General features: G+C 43.5%; 1 protein-coding gene across 6 annotated transcripts in view; it reads right to left on the bottom strand.

Moving 5' to 3' along the window:
- The window catches only part of RBMS3 (RNA binding motif single stranded interacting protein 3), a 1,080,848-nt gene that overhangs the window by 805,486 nt on the left and 251,374 nt on the right, over positions 1-23,988 (bottom strand). For all 6 annotated transcript variants that reach the window (XM_043595598.1, XM_043595585.1, XM_043595588.1 and 3 more), the window contains exon 2: positions 6,577-6,750. In XM_043595598.1, coding sequence (XP_043451533.1) covers positions 6,577-6,702 — 126 coding nt within the window. In that variant the 5' untranslated portion in view covers positions 6,703-6,750. The remainder of the gene's footprint in view (positions 1-6,576; positions 6,751-23,988) is intronic.

Here is a 23,988-nt window from a genome sequence, read left to right as displayed (position 1 = left end):
CAAGAAATATACTTTCTTTTGTAAAGCGCTATGGTACAGAGACCATATAATGTATTTTCTAATCCTGACCATTTTTGACAATGAAAAGGGACACTATTAACTACTCTAAAAAATAAGCATAAACCAGGAAAACGGGGATATATGATGACCCTAGCTATGAGAACACTAGGAAGCTATCAGGGAAATCAGTTTACAAAAGAGAACTCCTGGAAGCTGAATATCTGGTCATTATATCACTGATAATTATCCATTTTCTGTACTCTTTGAAAAGTTTTCCATAGCCCCAAGAGTTTGTATAGATCTATTATTAAGCTAGCATCCAGCCATACCAGTCACTAAAGTATTGAAACCCTGCCATACACATTATTCAACAGAGGAACAGTAATTGGAATAACCAACAAAAATAATCAATAATCCAAATCTGAGCATTTGTGTTTCATTTCAAAAACCACACACACACACACAAGCAAACTGTGATTCCAAGACAACCTGGTGGCATGGGTACTGGACACGGAGCTCGGGAATCTCTTACAGAGGACTTGCTATTTATTTCCAAAGTTGGTGGGCAGCACGGAGGCATAAATATCCTTATATAGCAGAAATGAGACTTGCAACTTCTCCCAATGTCTTCTTTAAGCTTCCAAAAGAAACGTTTGTCATTCCCCATGGGGAGAAGTAAGGGCTGGGTCCAGAAGCTGATAGTAGGGTTACTGACAGCCATGGACACACAGTTGTCATGGATATAGACAGCAAACGCCTTCACTGCGGGATAATGTCCCCTCTGACAGGTTTGTGAGACCTGTGTTTTATTTAACAATTTACCTTATGAAGAAAGAGAGTTGGCCCTGTGCTTCGTAAACAAGTTTCCAGGAAGGGAATCTCCTGGAAACCTATTCAATGACTGAAAAAGAGAGTCCTCTAGCAGGACAGCGCTGTGTCTCCACCCTCTGTCTTGCACCCGGCTGCACACCCTTCTTCCTCTACCTGACCACTCTTTTCGTGAAAGAGAGACAGGATCTAGAAGCTTCCACTACCTCCAGGCAGCATCAACCTCTGAGCATACTCCTACTACTTTTTTAGGTTCTTCCGCTCTGCTTTTCTTTAGCCCTTTCTGCTTTGTCTCCAGTATGAACTGGGCTCTACCTGGTCACTGGCTGGTGGTTGGCACAAGTGGTCTCCTGCTTCGCCTCAAGGCGGGTGCAGCGGCATGTTGTGTCTCCTCATCAGAGAAAAAGAAACCAATACGCAGGCTCCTGACCTCAGTAGTGGAGATCAGATCACTGCCATCTACTTTTCCTCTTTTCCCACTTCCTCCGTCCCTCTCTCCATCTCTGTGGAATTACCCACATGATGATATCATTTCAGGTGAGAAGAAAAAGGCCCAAGTGGGGAGCAAATGCAGGGGGAGTAGACAACCAGTACATGAGGCAGCCCAATGAGTCCCCTTCTTTTGTGATTCACATGATTACTTCATGGCTAAGGATTCACACGTTGTGGGAAATGTGATGTGATTCCCTACATCAAGTCAAGGAAGCCAACAAAATTATCATTTAGCTGCTGACAAAAGTATCAAATGAAAGTTCAAAAGCAGCACATCAGTAAGTATACTACTGGGAAATTATTAGAATGATTTTATGAATGAAATATATTACAAATAATATGACTAGGTAAGAAATTCACATGATATACCATTCGCTTCCTTAGACAATAAAGAGTATGATATATATAATATTTGACTTATATTATCAGTTATACTGCTGCACTGCTGGAATATTTTGAACATTGCATTTTACCATTTTATATCCCATGTTGAAGAGACCATCCTAGATGCCTGGACATGGTTTCTTCATTTACTAGAGCAGTGGGTTAAACATGAGTAGAGGTTTAATAACCTTGTATTCGCATTTTCTTTTAACATATGTATTGGAGTGGTTCTCAAGGGGATACTTATCACCTCATTTTGGAAGGGGCACAACAGTGGATTTCAGAAAAATCAAACATGTTAGTGAATGTGAATAATTCTGAATTGCCATAGTGTATCCATTTCTGTCCTCTGTCACAAAAAAAAAAACCAAAACACAAAAAACAAAAAAACCCTTCTCACATGATTTCCCTCAGTGAGAAGGCTCATCCATTTCCGGAAACTCTAAATAATTACCTAATGGTTAAGAAGTTAGCCATTAGACACTATATTATGACTGTGGTAGGCTGAACAACAGTCCACCCAGATGTCCACAACCTAATCCCAGGAACCTGTGAGTGTTACTTTATATGGCAAAAGGAACTCAGCAAATGTCATCAAGTTAGGGATCTTTAGGTATGGAGATGCTCCTGGACTATGTGGGCAGGTCCTTAAATGGAACCACAGTGTCCTTGTAAGAGAGGCAGAGAGAGAGGTGGTTACAGGTAGAGAGGACAGTGTGAAGAAAAAGCAGAATTAGATTTGAAGATGTTTTGCTGGTGACCTTCAAGATGAAAGAAGGGCCCATGAGCCAAAGTATGCAAGGGAGGTATCTCTGGAAGCTAGAAAAGGCAAGAAACAAATTCTCAACTAGAAGCTCCTTCAACATCTTGATTTCACCTCAGTTCCAACATCTTGATTTCACCCAGTTCCAAACTCCAGACTGCAGAAGAGTAGATGAGTATTAAGCCCCCCAAGATTGTGGTGATTCGTTTCAGCAGCCATAGGAAACTAATACAGTGATGTATCACAGGGCTCTGAGAAAATCCTTACTTGGTCAGGGAGAGGCTGAATGTTTTCTAAAATTCTATAGGTTGCCAATTTCAAGTTAACTAGCCAGGAAGGTATCAGGATTCCTCAGTAGCAGGGAAGAGAAAGGGAGAGAGAAAGGGAGCTCCTTGAGTCATATCTATTGACTACACAAACAACACACTGGCTGACTTCCTTTAGCCCCAGGAAATGGGTTAGGAGCCCAGAAATCCTCAAACTAGTAACTCAGAAGAAAGGGCCAGAATCTCACGAGGCAGGCTGAGCATTTATAGCTTCATTAAAGGCTACTAAATTTTATGACTCAAGAAAATCACTGGCAATCTATTCAGACAAGAAATGTTTTTGTGGTTTTAACCACAAAACCTCTGTGGATCTTATGGCTGCATGTCAACTATGGAATCTACTCTCACATTTTGGATCCCAAAATATTTCTCTGGTTATTTGGCTTGCAATAGGGACCTTAGTGAAAATTACAAGGTGGTCAACATTTCTGGATGTTGTCAGTATAACCCAGCTTTCGGCGAACCTGTACACAACTTCTGGTTCATTTTCAAAGGATACAATTCCTTTTCCAAGATGGTAGGAGAGCTCAATGGTTCCTGGTCGTGGAGTCAAGAGTTTAATGCTATCTGATCAGGCATGGGAGGAAAATTTGAAGGAAAAGTTTAAATGTTGGAATAATGGAAGAATGTCAAGTAGGCCTTAAAATTAAGAAGTACAACACCCATGACTATTTTTTTTAAAAGAATTTTCTAGTCTTTTGCTTCTACTTTCCACACTTTACTCTCAGCAGGATGACAAAAGAAAGTATCAGTTTCTGGATTTTAAAGCACAAAAAATACCTAGACATCCTGTAATTATCCTAATGGTTTCCAAGATAGGACAGCACTATTCATTATTCCTACCCCCAGGACTGAAATTGAGTTTTATACATACAAGTACTTCTCTGAGGAGTAACATGTACATTTAAAATTAAAAGATTACAAAGAGTTCTATCAGGGGTAAAATCACTGTCCTCAGCATGTAAATAAAGACAAAGGGACTCAATGGCAGGGAGTATAAATATATTGTATTTAATGTAGTGGATAAGACTACTTGTTGGAGGCTAAACGGCCAACGTTTGACTCTCAGGTCCCACTACTAGGTGTACAACTCTGGGCAAGATTCTCGATTTTCTGAGCTTCACTTCATTAATCTTTGAAATAACAATAATAGTACCTACCACCTAGGGCCATTTTGAATATATATACCTATATAATACTTATAAAGGTGCTTAGTATGGAGCTTAGAAAATATTAAGTGCTCAATAAATATCAGCTACCTTTACATGACCTTGAGGCCAATATGAACATGACTTGAAATATTTCATTAGGGGCGCCTGGGTGGCGCAGTCGGTTAAGTGTCCGACTTCAGCCAGGTCACGATCTCGCGGTCCGTGAGTTCGAGCCCCGTGTCAGGCTCTGGGCTGATGGCTCAGAGCCTGGAGCCTGTTTCGGATTCTGTGTCTCCCTCTCTCTCTGCCCCTCCCCCGTTCATGCTCTGTCTCTCTCTGTCCCAAAAATAAATAAAAACGTTGAAAAAAAAAAAAAAGAAATATTTCATTAAAATATGTTTGTCATAATCTGGCTTGACAAATAATGGCTGAAAAGATAATGAGACGTTTTAGACGTGGAACTGGTTACCAAAGGAAATTTTATTGCCAAATATATGCAACTTGTTTTTTATTATGAAAAACATATTTCGTAACTATTTTTATTGTGCTTTCATAATAAAAACCATGTTGCATATATTTTCAACATAAAATAGACTAAAGGATATACATGAAAAAGCTAATCTTCCTCTTACCGCAGAACTTCAATTGTATTCTACAGAAGTAACCACATACGTATATGCACACATGTGCATGTGTGTGTGTGCGTGTATGTGTGTAAAATACTCTCGTAATTTGACTCCTGGATTTCCTTCTTGTTCCTCTATCAGGATTTCCTCACCCAGAGGCCTGAGGGAGTCCTAAAACAATTAAATTATGTCATATAATTTCCTTGCTTAACATACTCCAATGGCCCAGTGTACTTAAATAAAATACAAACTCGTTACTCTGGATAACAAAGTACTACCAGCTCTCACCCCTGTCTTTCTTTCTAACTTTATCTCATTCTGTTTCCTTTCAACTAAGCTCCAGAAACACCGGTGTTCCCTCTGTGTATACAATGAACATTCAGGCTTATTCCCGCCTCAGGACCTTCATACTGCCCCCTCAGCCTGGAATGCTCTTCCTCCTGAACTGTGCATAGCTCTGTCTCTTTTTTATACAGATCGCCGATAAAACCTGTCCTCCCAACTCAGGACATGGCTGACTATACAGCTCATGTAAGCATTCAGTCATTCTTTTATCATTTCAACCAATTCTGAGCCTCTGTGTAGCATCTAACACCACTGTACATTTTTTTTCTCATTTGTTTGCTTATTTTTATTTATTCATATGTTTACTTAGGTAATTGCTAGCTTCTCAGTTTCCTAGGATGGAAGCTCCTGGACAGCAAGACTTGGTTTTGTTCACTCCTGGGCCTCCTTCACCTAGGAGGATGCCAAAATATAATAAATTCCTGATAATGTTAAATACACTTTTGTTGAAAGTTAATGAGGGTTATTTAGGTCCCTTTTCCATGTAATTTCAAAAATGTTGCTACATTGTCCTTGCACATACATCCTTGTACATGTCCAATCAAGTGCCAAAAGTTTAATTACTGAGTCAAAGCTATATGCAATTTAAATTTTGATCGTTATTTCCAAATCACCTTTTAACAAAGTTATACCAATTTACATTTTGAGTAGATTCCTTCAATCTTCTTTAAAGTGACTTTATGACACGATATTTAAGATACATTCTCTCATTTTGAAGCTCAGGACACTCTATAATTCCATAACCTTGAAATGCTAAAAGGATAGCCCAAGAGCAGGCGTCTACGGCGGTCCTTTGGGATGGCTGGAGAAATCGCATCTCTAGTTACTGACAAGGAAAGGGGCTACAATGAGAAGCATACATGACTCCCTTCTGAAGGTCTCTCACTACTCAAGTCTTATGTTGGAATTTTTAGCAGTAAACAGAGGTTTACTTATCACATGCCTCATAATCTCTTCCAGGTACACAACTATAATTTATGATAACAAAAATCTTAGTTTATGAGGACTGGATTGAGCTGCAGGAAAACACAATGGCAGAAACAGGTACCTTATTCTAAAAGGGTCTCAAATCCCATGAGTTTACTCCTCTCCACTAAAGGCTTATCTATCCTGCCCTTTGAGTCATCTATGCCAACAAGCTCAGATTCTGTGTAGCAGAAACTGGGAATTACTCTACTGATGGATTTATATCTCTATGTTCATACCTATTTAAACCATATCAACAAGGCCATTGACAGAAGTGGGGACATACAGACGCCAGTGACTCCTCCAGGCCATTTTGAAAGACATCCTCTCCCAGTGCAAAATCAGCCAACTAAAGTCATTGGCAACAGCCAGAAGGAAGCCAGAAAACAAATCCAGTGTCATACATATATTCAGCCTCCACACCAACGCACTCCAAAAGGTCTGCCAACCTATTTCACCTAGAAATACCTTTAAATGCAACATCAAAGTTCAGCCAGCATCATTCAGACACATGTCATTTGAACTTAAGATGCTCTCTGTTGTTCATCTCTTACTCAATAGCAGCATATTCTTGCCTTACAAGAGTTACAGCATTGGAGAAATTGCCCAATTAGTAGCCAGATACCAAGTCTGGGTTCCAAATGTACCTGCATAAAGCATCCAATTTGCTAAATACAGAAAAACGGGGTACTTACAGCAGGGTGTCCAGTACAATAGGTGTAGCTGGCATGGGACTGATAGTGCAAGCTTGCTCTTGGAAAGGAGTATGTATTCCAGGCTGGTTGGCTGCTGTTCCACTGAGAGCTGAAGCCAGGGCTCATGGTCACGCGTGACTTACTAGTTTGATAGGCTCTCACCGTGGAGCTAGACTATCAAGAAGAAAGAAAGGCAATGTAAAGACAGCTCTGCATAGAACCCAAGTCTACTATATATAGCGGCATGCACTCTGGTATGACCGCAGCACAGGTCTCTGCTGGTTAAGGAAATGGCTGAATAATTTTATTTATTTATCTGTTAATCTTTATTTTTGAGAGAGAGAGAGAGAGTGAAAGAGAGCGCATGCATGCGCGAGTGGGGGAAAAACAGAGAGAGAGGAAGACACGGAATCCAAAGCAGGCTCCAGGCCCCGAGCTGTCAGCACAGAGCCTGACGTGGGGCTCGAACTCACAGACCACCACCTGTGCTGAAGTCAGATGCTTAACCAACTGAGCCACCCAGGTGCCTCAGGAAATGGCTGAATTCTTAAGAGGAGGCATTACATATTGCTGTGACTAGGATACAAGTATTTTCTCACTGTTAGTTTTAACTGGATCATGAATTTTAACTAGATTAGCAAAAACAGGATTTTTTCCCCTCATTGCGACATGCAGCTCCATCGGTCAGCAACGAGATGTGTTTTAGCGGCAATGGCAGCAAGGATACTGTCAACTACATAAATGTCCTTTTATCACAGCATTCACCTTAGCAATTCACTGCTCGCCTTACCCAAATGCAGTAAACAAAAATCTTGGTCGATGAGGACTGGATGGAGACATATTGGTCCCTAACTCTAAATGGTCTTCAAATGCCACGAATCTATCACTTTCCTGTGGGAGGCATCAGCACAAATATGCACAATATTCCGTGTCACCACTGCACTACCTAAAGGCAGCAAAATGAAGGACTTGAAATTGTCATTTGCCCCCAACCAGCCATATCAATGTAATTAAAAACAGAGAAACAGGAAACTTTCCATCAAAATGCCAGATGTTAAATATATGTGTTTTCTCATAATTATATGTAGGGTACAATGAACTGAACACAAAATGCACTTGCATCTTCTTTCTTTGTCCTCAAACGACCAGAGCATATAAGGGATACAGTAGTTTCTTTTCACAGAACACTTTCTATCATCAAATTGCCATAGCTACTTACCCCAGTAGCACAGTAACTTGTGCACTAAATTCTATTTATAAATCCATGGGCACATGCCAACTCAATCACTGGGAAAATGTGCTAATCTCATTGCCATTATATTCAGGAAACCTAGTGGGAAGAAACTTCTATCCGCAATTGTGTTTTCCCATTAGGCTGGATTTTGATACCACTAGAGACTTAGAGGAATGACTTTTCTGAAGACAAGTTTGGGCATCTTGAAGTAACTGAAAGAAAGGAAAGACCTTGGCAACTGGAAGGCAGTAGGCAGGGCTGTGTCACAAGAGCCTCAAGATATTTGGAAAGGGAAAAGAAAACTGAAACCAATGATTTACTGGTAAACAATTTAAAATATTTAAACCCAAACTTGGAGGATGTACCCTTGTTGAGGTAGACAAGTTTATTTGACTATCTGTCTCCACTCTCATTCTCAGCCTGCCCATGTATGCTATCCAGGTGTTCAATAGTTCAATGAGATGTACAGGTACAGCAATGCAAAGTTTATACACTGCTGTATAACTCCTTGGGGTAAAAACCTGTTGGAGAAGCAATAACGGACTGCTATAAAATTAGGATTTTCTTATGTGGTCCTAAGTATGAATGCTCTGTATTTGCATTAGAAAACATGTTATTTAGGGGCACCTGGGTGGCTCAGTCAGTTAAGCATCCGACTCGGCTCAGGTCATGATGTCGCAGTTCATGAGTTTGGGCCCCGCGTCGGGCTCTGTGCTGACAGCTCAGAGCCTGGAGCCTGCTTCGGATTCTGTGTCTCCCTCTCTCTCTGCCCCTCCCCTGCTCATGCTCTGTCTCTCAATAATAAATAAACTTTTAAAAATTAAAAAAAAAAAAAAAAGAAAACATGTTATTTATATGATATATACTACCCTTCAAAGACTACATGAACTCACCTACGAAACTACCTTTGGACCCAAAGGTGTCTTGGTTTCTGCTCTGCATCTATGGTCACTAACATTAATCACTCTGACTACTCAGTTGATTGTATGGGTAACTCCTTCAAGGCTAAATATGGTTAGTTCCGTTACCTGTTTTCACATTAAGATCAGCTCAGGGACCTTAAAATTCTTGGAAATTGTGTATACATAAGTTTATAAATACTCTCATCTCTTAGTTTAATTATGGTCCTACATAACATCTGTCTCTGTTCAAGGATTTTATTCATGGTGGTCTTCCTCCTGCAAATCCTTTGTTCTCCCTCCTTTACAAAACTCACACTCAAGTTACTCCTTGTACTTGGTTCCACTGTAGATGCCTCTAGCTTACTGTCCTTGCCTTCTGGCTCTCACACAACCCTCACAGTGTGGCTCACACACATTAGCATGTGATTACGTTGTTTTGTATTGTTCCCTCTATATGTAAATTTCAGCTCTCCAACCTGGTTGAGAGTCTAATGAGGTCAAGATCATGAATACTGCCTTTTTGGCAGCTTAAGGAGTCTTCATCTTCCTTGACCTTGGAAGGCTCTAATAGTGTTTATCTCCTGATCACTGCAATCATCTTTTCCTTTGACTCCTTGACCCTTCTGACTCTACCTTCCTGTCTCACCTGATTCCTTATCTTTCTATTTGCTCTCCCTAAATTAGGTTTTTTGGTTTTTGGTGGGGTTTTTTTTGTTTTTTGTTTTTTTTCTTTTGACCAGGGGATAATTTTCAGTTCTGTGCTATTCTTTCTATTAACTTTTCTCCTTTGTGATCTTATTCATGGTCAAAGCTTTAAGTATTACTTCTTAGAAGACGATTCTCTGATGTAATTTAATAGTATAAACTCTCTCCCAAATCCTAGTCCCAAATCTTAAAATATCTTCTGGATATATATGTATAACTATCAATCACCACAAATGGAACCAAAGTTTAAATTACTGTGTATAAAATTAAATGAATTTATCATTTTATTCTAAAATTTCACCACCCCACAAGTTCTTTATTTCTGTGAATATTATGGCATTATTTTGAAACCAACTGCTTTCACCCTTTAGAATGACTGTGACTCATTTATTTGTCCTCCAGCCCATTATCAGTGCCACCCAATTCTATTGAATCTCTTCAGTAGGTCTTGAACTGATGTTGTCTTTTCCATTCCTATTACAAATAAGAGTTCTAGGATTTTATCAGTTTATATCAGAGTCACCAAAACTACAATAACCTTTTACCTTAAGTTTCATTTAACCCTCTACAATGACACTAGATTAGTTTTCCTAGAAACCTGATTTTATGGTGTTACTCCCTCATGGAAATGGTCAGCGGTTCTCCATGCCCTATAAGACAAAATCCAAAATTCCTAGTCTCGTTGCACATTCTTTCTAATTTGATCCTAGCCAACAATGTGAGGCTTATTTTTTGCTCCTTTCTATATAATCTCAAGCTCTGGATAGATTGCTACTTCAAACAACATGTGTGTGTCTGTCACACCTATCTCCTTCCTAGAATGGCCTCCCCTTCTCTCAGTTCACATGACCCTAGAAGACTCCACCTTTTCTGAAAAACCTATTTCAACCCTTGGCCACCAACCCATAGGGACTTTTGCTTCTAAAGGGCACTGACATTACTGATTTTCTGCCATATTCATCTAGCTCTTTCATTTGTGTGGTACCCAGAAAATCAATGTCATGACTTCATCAGTATAATTCACCAAATACCCTAATTTGTCTCTCACATGACAGTTCATACGTCCCAACATACATCTTTGGGGATAGGTGTGTCGATTGTGTTTCTTCAGAAGGAGATCACAATGCAAGAACTTGAGTGTAAGTAGTTCATTTGGGAAGTGATTCTAGAGAAAATCAGTAGGAGAATAGGAAATATGACAATCCATTTGCATCATTGAATCAGTCTTTACTGTTAAGAATTCTGTTCCATTGGGGGGTGTTGGGAAACAGTGTAGACTACGTTTCAGAGTTATCTTACTGAAAGGGGAAGGAAGCTGGAATACTTAACCTTTGATTGCCATTCATCATTGGCTAAGGGCTGTTCCTGGGAGCATTATCACCCAGCATACCTGGCCTGCCCTACACACAAGCCAAAAGGAAGTTCTCATGTAGAAAGTCCCATGAGATTGTGGAAATGCTCTGAGAAAGTAAGTACCAAGAAAGTATGGACAGAGCCTCAATAGCATCGATGCTAGGTAGATGACTCCTTGAAATTCTTTGCATCTGCTATATAACCCCAGACATTTGCATTTTCCTTTTGCATGACTGACAGCAGGGGCTCAAAAATATTGGTCAAATTGGCTTAACTACACTACCATTAAGGACTTGAAAGGAAAACACACAAAAGAAGATATTGGGATGGCTGGTGAGCACAGTGAAGAGGTGCTCAAAATCAGGAGTCATCAGAAAAATATAAATAAGGTACCAGTTTATACCCCGGCAAATGGCTAAAACTAAAACTACTGAAACCGCTAAATGTTGGTAAGGTTATTGAGGAAATGAAACATTGTCAGGTTAAAATGGAATGGCCTCTGTTTTGGTAGTTTCATAGAAAATTAAGCATACCTCTAGGAGTGCCTGGGTGGCTCAGATGGTTAAGCGTCCATCAGCTCAGGTCATATCTCATGGTTCATGAGTCTGAGCTCCACATCAGGTTCTATGCTGTCAGCACAGGGCCCGCTTGGGGCCTGTGTCCCCCCCTCTCTCTGCCCGTCCCCCATGTGCACTCTCTCTCTCAAAAATTAAATAAACATTTTTAAAAAGTAAGCATATTTCTACTTATGACCCAGCAATTCTATCCCTAGTTATATACCCCAGATGAAAATAGATTTATACAAAAATACCTTTATAAGAATGTACACAGCAGTCTTGTTCATAATAGCCCCAATCTGAAACCTATTGAAATGTCTATCAACAGGAGAATGGTTAAAAAAAAAAAAGTACATTCATATAATGGAATACTACTCAGCAATAAAATAGAAATGTCTGATATACACAACTACATGGATGAATCTCAAGATTGTGCCAAATAAAAAAAGACCAGGAGTAGAAGAACAGGCATGTATGATTTCATTTATAGGAGGTGCAAGCTGAGGAAAAAATATAATAATAGAAATCAGAAAGTGGTTGCTGGGGGAGTGAAAGGGGATTGATTAGAAAGGGGAATAATGTAATCTTCTAGGGTAATGGAAATGTTAGCCATCTGATCTTCGGTGGTCATTACATGAATGCATACATTTAGCAAAACTCATCAAACTGAACCCTTGAGACATGTGCATTTTATGCTTTACTTACATCTCAAAGAAAAATACACTGTCACTGCAAAAGGCTGATTCTGAATTTCCCATGGATATGGAGGCTACACATGATCCCATGATCTAAAAGTCCTAATTTTCTAGACCCCATAATTGGCTCGTCTGAGCTCGCTCTCTTTCCCCTTCTTGGTGTACTCCGTGAGAGCAATGCCAGGGAGTATCTAACAGCCAAAAGGCAGGCAGCCAGAGAGAAGAGCAAAGAATCTGGATAAAGAACCTCTGAATAACCAAGAGCTGGCAGCATCATCTGGTGTCTGCCAATAGATCAGGGGTCAGGGCTGTTGGAGCAAGAAAAAATGGAGCACAGCACAAAAGAAGGGCCCTCTTACATGTTTCCAGAAATTACAAAGCTCCAGGGAACACTTGCTGTTCTCTCTACTCAGTCAGCACTAGCAAACAAAAGGAAGATAAAGGGAGGGGCAGAAGGAAGCTGCACTCAGAGGAAAAAAAAAAAAAAGACAGAAAAAAACGCAATGAGGAAGAAGGGAACGGCTAGAACTAAGATTTCTGGACACAACTGCATGTGTCCTACAAGGGGATATTAAGATAATGCATTTATATGCAATTTACTACTTATCAGACACTGCTCTGATTGTTTTATATTTACACTCTGACAACTCATGTGCGCTCATAACAACACTATAAGGTAGCTACTGTTATCATCTGCATTTTATAGGCAAATAAATGATGCAGAAAAAAATGAGATAATTCAAAAATGTAAGAATACAGAACTACTAAGCAGTTGAGTGGATTCAGATCCAAAGGAGGGTCCTGTTCACAGCTATTCTACCCTTACACTATCTTAGTTTGGATGATCTCTAAAACAGATTGTAAGGCAAGGAAGGACTGGTCTGGTTTTGTTTTGTTTGGGGCAGGGGTGATAATTACCAAATTCAGGAGGAGAGGAACAGTGAGACGGGCTCAAAAAACGAGGACAAACTATTAAGTGTACACTCTTGGGATCTATGCTATAAAGTAAAAAGCAGTGGGTTCTGCTGAGACCTCTGAGAAGTGTTCAAAATGTCCCCCAGAATCAACCACTGAAAGCTGAGAGGCTAGAATACTGGTAGACTCGCTTCTGTCCCACACTCAGTAAGGGTGGCCATCTAGGAAATGATCACGCCCAGCCCTTTCAAGCTATGTTTGGACATGAGAGAATAAACTCTCTTGGCATCAAAGGAGGGCCTGGGGCAGAGAGTGGAGAGACCCACAGGTAAATTCAGGTGGGATGCTGTCAGTACTTGGTGGATAAAAACTCTCCATCACCGCTGGGTTTGAGTTGAAATCAAAGATGAGCCAGACATGGGGTTGAGAGAATGTGATGTGGTGACCAGTGGCAGCCTCTGCAGCCACCTGTCCACCTCTCTGAAAGTAAAGCACTATGGTAGTAACCACTGCAGCAATGTTTATAGAACACTTGAGGCTATGTGTGTTTTATACACAGTCTCTCTGAATCCTCAGCATAATCCAATGGCCGAGGCGTTATTATCCACCTTTTGCTGAAGCAACAGGGGCATACAGAGTTCAGGCAACTTGCCTAAAGACACACAGCTAATAAAGATACAAAGCTAAGAAGTGAAGATTGAAAGGATACAGAACTATGGTTGATTACATGATTAATAAATTGTCCTCTCCAAGAAATAAGGCTTAGGAGTGAAGCACATACACCACTCTGAAACAGAGATTAAGACAGAAACTATTATAGGTAAAAGTTGACGTAAATATATAAAGTCAACGATCCAAAAGAACACAAAGCTGTTGTGAGATGCAGGCAGGCGCACCACTCACTATTCTGCAAAAACACCTCTCCCTGTTGGTAAAATCATCACATGGTAATGCTCTAAAGGTAACTTAAGTTCAATAATCAGTGATGACACGAGAACCCACTCCAACTGCCCACATACGCCTCCTTTCAAAGTTGCTCTGTGTCCATTAGTGGATGGCCTCAGCAGGAAGAAATTATAAGGTAATTCTAGAGATACAGTCAATAAATTTAGATTGAAATTTCTTTAAGTATGTTCCAATGGTAACCTAAAAGTACTGCTATGGTTATCTCAAGGAGAACTTCTGTTCTTTATAATGAATAATTTTGAAATATACAGAAAATACTGTATGTACTAATAGAGCAGAGTCCTATAATAATTATTGCAGTAGAGGTGTTTCACTAGTTTGCCAGCCCAACCAGTCTTCCTGGAACACAGCATATGCCTATACGAACATGGTTATTCCAGGTGACACAACCCACCCCCACACAACCCCGCAACCTGAGTCTGGTTGAACCAAGTAGTCACCTGACCCAACATGGGCCAATGAGATGACTTCTCCTAGAAATATGGAACTGCCATTCAATGACTTATAAATCTCCACTGGACATGTGAACTGGGAAGTGATGTAAAGGAAGAAATGGGGTTTGGTTGTGTGAATGTAGAAACAAACAAAGCCTGTCTGAGGGCGAGTGAGGGGGGCAGGGGAGAAAAAGAACCCATGCATAGGAACAGAGACAAGAGGTAAGTGACACTCTTGCTTAAAGGAGATGAAAGGAATATTTCAGTTCTGGATGACTTGTAGTTTTTGGCTCTACTCTTGCAACACTTGGCTGTACTCCTGATCCTGAGTTCCATAAGATATTACCATATCCAGATATTAAATCCCTCCTTCCTGCTTAGGCGATCTTGAGAAGAACTTGCAATTAAATGGCCACTGACTGTGGGACATGGAAGGAACAGATGTGCAGAAAGAAGTGGGTTTGAGACCATGTGATTTGGATGCGGAGAGAGGCCAAGGGCTTCAGGCCTGTACCATGTTTCATGGAAATCTTGTGAAACATGCCAGGGACTCCCCATTTGTCTTCACTCATTGGAATGGATTTCCCTTCCCAACAACAAAATCCTCACTTTTTAGACATCGGTATTCTTTCTCTCTGTCCCTGTACCTTCATTTTCACCTGTAAAGTGTACTTATTGTTCTTCTCCTTTGCCTTTTTAACTCAGCATTTCCAGTTGATATTAGGGATTCAGTGACACTTCACTGAAGATTCCATAGCAGGCATCATATAAGTAAACATAAAAAGCATGAACCAAGTATTACACATAAAAAAAGATATTTGGGGTCAACCAGTTAGCAGAGAACATGACAAAGTATGTGTGAGAGATGGCGATTGGCAAACTGTTAAAAACTTATTCAGAAATATAATCTACAGGGGCGCCTGGGTGGCTCAGTCGGTTGAGCGTCCGACTTTGGCTCAGGTCATGATCTCACGGTTCGTGGGCTCAAGCCACCTGTCAGGCTCTGTGCCGACAGCTCAGAGCCTGGAGCTGCTTCAGATTCTGTGTCTCCCTCTCTCCTTGCCCCTCCCCCACTCATGCTCTGTTTCTCTCTCAAAAATAAACATTAAAAAAAGAACTAAAATAAATATATATATTTAAAACCTATATCTAGCTTTGACTCCTAAAACAGGGCTAGAAATGGGATCCACACCTATATTTTTTGTAATTATTTTCTTCCCCCAATTGTTCATTTTATTTTTAGCATCAAGTCACCAACATTGAACTAAGAGAGAATGAGAAAAAAGTTCATGCACACATATATGTACGTGTGCGTACATACAAACTCATATATATCCATACACATACATACATTTCTTAAGGACCCACAATGAACTTTTTAGTAAGCAAATGTCAACATGAAGTTCACAGAGAGGCTAAATGACTTCCTGTGTGTGTTTATTTCCCTGCACTGCCCCTGAGGAAGTCTAAAAAGAACAGTTTCTACCCAAAGGCTCTCCGAGTTTCAATAGGTTTTTCAAAGTTCCCTCCCAGCCCCTGCCCCAAGCTAAGGATTCCCGCTGTGAGGTTTCTAAAGATTTCACTTACAGCCAGCTGAAAACAGAGCCTGAATGGACAGTAAAACCCACACCAAGCCTCTCTTTGCACCCTGTGTGGGGACAAGTGGCTACTTTGTTCATTTACAAAGGCTGGGAGAGAGAGGGAGAAACTGCCCCTATGGTATAAGAAGCTCCTTTCAAATAAATCCTTTTAAATGGATCTAAATCGTGACACTCAAAAGGAAGGAGGCTACACAAGCAATTGGGTAGCAACTTCTAAGTCCTCACACCCCTTCCCCCACCCCCCCACCCCCGCCGGAACAGAAAAAAGTTTTCTCTTCTCTGACGGATTATCTTTTGTAACATTCCTCAAAGATGAGTCTCTCGCTCCGTCTCCACAGATTTGCTTCTCTCTGAGGAAAACGAGGCGTTTCTGTTGTTGTTATTGTTGCTTCCCTGACACGGGGACCGTCTTTATTTTTCCAACATCGCTTCTTCCATGACTCGTAAATATAAAGCATCTGAGTGATTTGCTCTGCTTACCAGAGGCCCTTTTTATAAAATGATCACAAAACAGGGTGCTTTCTGGCACTTCACTCTATTGTTATTGTCTGGCTTCGAAACTTCAAAGGATGGAATGTGACAGAACATTCTGTATCCTCTGCAGACACATTTGAGGGCTCTTGCCGCTCTGGTGGGATCCCAGCCCCAACTGAAGGCTGTCCTGAGAGCAGCAGATCAGACCAGGTGACTCCTCCGATCCCTGATATCTGATTAGACCCGGAAGTCACCAGACCCATCCCCACAGGTCAGACGTTCTCCTAGACACCAGGAACCGCCACTCGGTGACTAGTGAACCTCTATTGGCAGAGACTAAGAAAAAGCCCTGAGCGCTATTAAGGACTGATTATTCCAAGGACTCAGAGTCCTTTGGAGGTTGGAAACAGGGTTCCTGGCATGAACGTACACGGAGAGGCAATTTCACATCCTCTCCGCTGCTTTCACGGAGGAAAGCAGGAGGAAAGGAAGTGAGGAAAGGAATTGAGGAAAGGAATCAGGTAAGTCACAGGACATCAGCTAAGTCTGCTCTCTCCCAGCTTTTTACCTTTGGGAAGTTCCCACACCCTTAGGATGACTGGCAATGCCATGTAGTTCTTGCTAAGAGGAGAGATTGCTGGGATGATGATTTTATTTTATTTTTTTTCCCTTCTTTCTTCCCCAGATCACCTCAACTTTTATATTCCCCCCCGTGCCTGATGAGAGTGGCCACAGGACCGGGCTGCAGCTGTAGATGCCAGAGACAGAACTGGTTCCTAAGCCGGCCGTTGTTACTATGTTTTTAAACATTTATGTCAGGGGGCACTTGGGTGTCTCCGTCGGCGGAGCGTCTGACTTCGGCTCAGGTCGTGACTTCCTGGTTTGTGAGTTCGAGCCCCACGTCAGGCTCACTGCCCTCAGACTGTCAGTGCACGACCCGCTTCAGATTCACTGTCCTCCTCTCTGTGCGCCTCCCCTGCTTGCGCTCTCCCCAAGGCAAATGAATGTTTTAAACATTTGTGTCGCAATTTCTAAGGGCCTGATGGAACAGGATGTGCCTTTACCCCACCTGGCATAGCTGGAGCTGACGGCGAAGGCGCTGTGTTGCCGGGTGGCGAAAATAGCCCACGAGTCCCGCACCTTTGCCACCTTACACGCTCTGCCCAGGAGCGGACTGCTGCTAGACTCAGCACCAGACCAGCATTGCCTGCAATCTAGACCAGCACGGAACCTAGGAACCCGAAGTGCCTCCCAAAGGTGGAACCGTTTGCGTAAAAATGCCGAGCAGAAGGGAGCAGTAGCTGTAGGTAAGAGCGAATAAGTGCCTGTGCCAAGAGGGACATCCAAGATTACACTCACATGTGGAAGGAGGCTGAGAGCAAGAGATAGTATTGTCTCAGCTCAATGGTAACAGATGCCTGAAAGGGTGAGGCCATGGGTTTGCTGAGACCACTCCTGCCTTGGGGAACCCGACCAGGCCAAACGGAACCCCGAGTGGCCTTGCGCACAGAGACACTCTTCCTATCAGGTGATGATGAACTGGACGAATTATTAATGACTACGTGCAATTCTGACCACATGCCACTATCTTTTGAGTATGCTGTGAGGAGTCTGTGGCCAGAGATTTGGGGTGGGATATGAAATAATGGAAAATATATACATTGGTTTCTGTCCCTGGTTCCTAGCACAGATCTCATAAAACCCTTGTAATTTCATAATGATTAGAGAACCAGGTGCATCTTTTGTTGATATTTGCTCTTTGACCTTGGTTCCTGAGACAGAACTCCTCCTTCTCTAGGGATTTCCTGGGTGATGGCTGGATATTTTGTTCTCTAAGAGGCAACTCTTGGAGAACCCCTGGATTGGGGTGGGTCACCAGAAAGACCAAGCCATGACTAGATAGATGTTACTGCTAATTATTACGGAATTAAAATGCTACTACTTATTTAAAAAAAAAAAAAACACAAAAATACATAATCTTAGGGACTAGAATTTACAAAGGACTTTTTTTTTTTTTTAAATTTATTTACTTGAGAGAGAGAGATGGAGGGAGAGGGAGAGGGTGAGTTGGGGAGGGGCAGAGACAGAGAGGGAGACAAAGAATCCCAAGCAGGCTCCACACTGTCAACACGGAGCCCAACACAGGGCTCGATCTGATGAACCGTGAGATCATGACCTGAGCTGAAATCAAAGTCAGATGTTTAGCTGACTGGGCCACCAGGTACCCCTAAAAGCCTTCTTTCCTTCCCTCTCTCCCTTTTTATTTCCCCCTTCTCTCATTTCCTCCTTCCCTCCCTTCCTTTTAGCCTTCCTCTCTTTCTTCCTAAATTGATAGGGAAAAATTATGTTCTAAGATGGCAGATAGGACTGATAGGGAGATTCCAGGCCCCACCCAAAGACTCCCCTTCTGGAATATTCTTCCCACCCCACTTGCTGCGTGCCAAATTACTACTAATGTGGAAGTAACAGACTAGAAATTGTCCCCCTTATTTGTGCTCAGTGCTCAGACCTCTGGAGAATGATATCCTCTGAGCCCGTTGGTGTGAAATAAACATGCCTTCCAAGATCTCCAAGTGCTGCTTCGTTCTTCCACTGGGTGATCCAGACCAGGCTTCATAACATATTTAGTTCCCTGACCAGGAAACCCAACCACACTGACCCATTGTTGACACCGATTTGGGAAAATGGTGAGGCCATGAAGGAATGAGGAATCACAACAGAGAAGGTGCACCCTGCCTGATATTTGGCAGTCTCCCACTCAGTCGCCTCAGGCTGGCCCCCATCCGCTGTTCCCGCTGGACTCAAGACTTTGTAGGTGAGGATCTGGGCCCGATGTCAGATAATAGTAAGGCCTGGGGTCCCTGACCCAGTCAGACCCACCTGTTGGGGAGGAAGGGGACCCTGATCACCTCCCAGAGACCTTTTAGAGGTCTCGCAGGAAAGGATTCCCAGGGAGGGAATGTATTAACCTCTGGTCTGAGTGTGTGAGTGAATGTGCAGGCCAACCTGGTCCTCCAGTTGGGACTGAATCTGTGCCTCCACAGGTGGGCACCTTTAAGGTCCCCAAAAGCCCACAGAGTATGAGTGGGCCCGTCTGCAATTCCATGGCAAATGGCAGACAGTCTATGGCGGTATTGGAATAGTTGCCAATCATTCAGTCATAAAACTGAGACCGCTACGGCTAAGCATCACCTAAGTTCTTTTGGGACATGCCCAGACAGGCATCTGACTGGTCTCCTCGTTACAGGGGGCATCCCTACCGCTCTGTCTTTGCGACTCCATCTCATGGGAACATTATGGGATCAGACAGAGCAAACCCACAGTTCTCAAAACTATGATCAAGAACTTCAAAAAAGGAGTTTTCGGGACACTATGGAATTAAGATGACCCCCACAAGTTAAGGACACTATGTGACTTGGAATGGCTCACTTTTGGTGTAGGATGGCCCTTGGAGGGAACCTTAGATGTCCCATGTTCCACTGTGTTGGGTGTTATGTCAGCAGAGACCCAGGTCACCCTGATCAGTTCCCATATATGGACTCTTTGTTAGGGATTGCCCAAACCCCTCCCCCTTGGTTGTGACGTACGTGCAATGAACAGGGACAGGCTAGGGTCTTATTTGCCTCAACAAAGTGGCCCAAGGAAGGTCAACAGAAGTCCCAACCTCCACAAATTCTCACCAGTGATCCAAAGGAAGAACCAATCTTGCCCCTGCCATATGCTCCCCAGAGACCATCAACACCAACCCCCCACCCCACCCTCGTTCCAATACTCGCCACCTTCAGTCTCCCCACCACCTCTGGACTTGGCAGATATATTACCAGCCCTTCTCCACTACTCATCTCCTCAATTAGAAACATATCACACCATCATATTCTGAAAAACCACAGGCAATGATAGACTTAATGGAGTCCCTCTTTCAGAATGTCCTACATAGGACTTCACTACAGACAACAAGTCCACATCCACCGGTACCAAGAGGCTCTCCTCTGGTGGATCCGAGCAGGGGCTAAAAAGCCCATGAATATGACCAAGGTATCCTCAATCACCCAGCAGCAAGGGGAATCCGCCGGGGATTATCATGAGAGGCTATGCGAGGCTTACCGCATTTATACCCCATTTGATCCCGAGGCACAAGAAAGCCAACAGATGGTAAACACCTCTTTTGTGGCCCAAGACCCCCAGATATCAGAAGGAAGCTCCAAAAATTTGAAGGTTTCATCACCCAGTTAATTGAGGTTGCTAACAAGGTCTATATGAACAGGGAGGTCACTGCTGAGAGGGAAGCTGAGAAAAAGATGAGAAAAAAGGTCAGCCTCCTCACCACTGCTCTGAAGGAAAAAGATGACAAAAGGACAAAGGAGCTCCAGCCAAAAAAAGGGGGGGAGCCCAGAACCTCCTTAGCAAGGGATCAATGCACCTACTGCAAGGAGAAAGGGGATTGGAAGAATGAATGTCCCAATCAGGGAAAGTCCCAGAAACCCAGTCGATACGCAAAAGAACTCTGCGGAAAAGACCTCAGGAGCTTAGCAGAAAAAGATTCAGATTGAGGGGGACCGGGACCACTTATTCTTGGCCCCCATGAGCCCACAGTCAAAATGAAAGTAGGGGGCCAAACTATGACTTCTATGGTCGACACTGGGGCTGAACATTCTGTGGTCACCTTCCCCCATGCACCCCTTTAGCGAGAAGACCACAACCATCCTCGGGACCACAGGGAAATGGGCAATGCAACAACCCTTCTGCCAAACCTGTCAATGTGAACTTGGGGGGCCACACCATATGGTATGAGTTCCTCTACATATCTGGGAGCCCTATCTCTCTCCTCATCTGGGATATACACTCAAAGCTGGGGGCCCAAATAACCTTTGAGCCAAGGGGACGCACCCGCCTCCTATTGGATTCAAGACAAGAAGAATCAGGCCCCCTTATAATGGCAATCACTACACCAAGAGAGGAAGAATGGTGGCTATTCTGCACCCCGGCCCAACTGAGCGGCCCACCTGAATTCAGGACTGCCTTCTCCACCGTATGGGCCAAGCACAATGCCCCCCTCCCCCAGACTTGCCCACAACTGGCCCCCTGTCATTGTAGACTTAATCCCAGGGATTCAACCGCAGAGACAGCAGCAATACCCCCTCCCACAAGAAGCAAGGGCAGGCATCCAAGAAGCTGGCATTCTGGTTGAATGCCAATCACCCTGGAACACCCTGCTCTTGACAGTCAAGAAGCCAGGAGGAGGGTACCAACCAGTTCAAGACCTATGAGCTATCAACAAAGTGACTGTCTCCTTGCACCCGGTGGGCCCAAACCCATACACCCTCCTCAGCCAGATCCTAGGCTCTGCCAGCTGGCTTACCTGCCTAGACTTAAAGGATGCCTTCTTCTGCCTCCGTTTGGCCCTCAAGAGCCAACCCTTGTTTGCCTTTGAATGGACCAAACCAGATACAGGGCGTCAGATGCAAGTGACTTGGACGCACCTCCCACAGGGGTTTAAAAACTGGCCTACCATCTTTGGGGAGGGACTGGCCAGAGAACTCACTGGCTTTCCAAGGGAGGCCACACACAGCACCCTTCTCCAGTATGTGGATGACCTCCTCCTTGCCAGCAACATCCGAGAGAATTGTACAGAGGGAACAAGGGCCCTCCTCCAACTCCTGCCGGACTCAGGGTGTCGCGTCTCATGGAGAAAGGCACAGATCTGCCAACATCAAGTCCAATACTTAGGCTTCCTCCTCACCCAAGGAAAAAGAACATGAGGGCCAGAGAGAAAGAAGGTCATCACCTCCCTACCCCAGCCCCAAAGAAATAGGGGGCTACGAAGATTCCTGGGGGCTGTGGGATTCTGCCAAATCTGGATTCCTGGATTCTCAGCAATAGCAAGACCCCTCTATGATCTCTCGGTAGGGCCCTGTCGAGAACCCCTTGTCTAGACAGAGGAGGCTGAAGCAGTCTTCTTAGAGATAAAGGCTGCCTTGAGGCAGGCACAGCCCTTGGCCTGCTGTATATAGAAAAGCCTTCTAATCTCTTTCTGCATGAGAAGTAAAAGGTTGCCCTTGGGGTTCTCACACAGACAGCTGACCCTTGGCAATGGCCAGTAGCATACCTGTCAAAGAGGCTGGACCCAGTGGTGGCAGGATGGCCCCTGTGCCTTAGGGCACTAGCGGCCACAGTTCTGCTCTTTAAGGAGGCAAATGAACTCACCCTGGGACAAGAACTAAATGTCAACGGCCCTCATGCTGTCATGTCTCTCATGAACACTCAAAGACACTGCTTCCTCTCTAGCTAGCTCAACTCTCAGCTAGCTCAACACCAGGGGCTCCTCTGTGAGAATCCACAGGTTACTCTTGAAACAGTGTAGACGCTGAACCCTACAACTTTCCTGCCTTCTGAGAAAGGGAAACCAGATCATGACTGTTCTGAGGTAACCAATGAAGTATTCGTAAGCCACCCAGATCTGCACGACCAGGCCCCATAGAACCCAGACCTCACCTTGTTCAGTGATGGTAGCAGTTTCATTACATAGGGTGTTCAAAAGGCAGGATATGCAGTGACAACCACAGATGAAGTCCTAGAGGCCGATGTCCTACCTGTGGGATGGTCAGCACAACGGGTTGAATTACATGCCTTAATCCAAGCCCTCAGCATTAGGAAAGACAAGTGAGGCAACGCCTACATGGACTCCTAGTATGCCTTTGCCACTGTGTACCTACATGGGGCAATATACAAGGACAGGGGTCTCCTCACTGCAAAAGGAAAAGCCATCAAAAATAAGGAAAAAATACTAAAACTCCTCGAGGCCATCTGGTCCCCCCAAAAAAGTTGCAGTTCTACACTGCAAAGGACGCCAAAAAGGAGACAACCCTAAAGCACCAGGAATTCGCATGGCGGGTAAGTAGCAGCTGATCGGGAGGCAGACAATGTCCCCTCCCTTACTATAGCCCTGACACCCCTAATGGAGACCCCTCTACCAAAATATACTAAAAAAGAAAATAAATGGGCTAAAATTGAGGGGGCCACCCAGACCAAAGAAGTCTGGTGGAAACTGCTAGACGGGCGCATCTTTGTCCCAGCGGCACTAGTCGGTGAATACCATCAATGTGTCCATCTAGGAAAAACTGCATTAGAGGCCCTCCTCAAAAAACGCTATTAAGCTTCACACGGCTTACCAGCCTCAAAGTTCAGGGAAAATAGAGCAGATGAGTCGCACCCCCAAGGGAATCTTAGCCAAGTTATGTCAGGTAACAAACCTCCCATGGCCAGACCCAATGCCCCTGGCCCTCCTGTGTGTCCGTTGCACACGAGGAACTCAAGGTTTCTCCCCTTTTAAACTAATATATGGGAGGCCCCCTCCATGTCTAGGGAGTCTCCCAGGGAGCCTACACCAGATAGGACATAAGGGAATAAGAGAACAACCTCAAGCTTTAGGGGCCATCCTAACTGAGTCACAACAATAGAGAGGGCCCCATTCTCTTTAGCATCCCCATACACCCCTTCTCACCAGGAGACTCAGTCTGGGTCAAAGACTGGAAACAAGACCCTCTCAAAACACCGGACTGGGCCTCATACCATTATT

The sequence above is a fragment of the Prionailurus bengalensis genome, chromosome C2 (assembly GCF_016509475.1).
Source record: "Prionailurus bengalensis isolate Pbe53 chromosome C2, Fcat_Pben_1.1_paternal_pri, whole genome shotgun sequence".
Lineage (NCBI taxonomy): Eukaryota > Metazoa > Chordata > Mammalia > Carnivora > Felidae > Prionailurus > Prionailurus bengalensis.
This window is presented reverse-complemented; position numbering and strand designations above follow the sequence as displayed.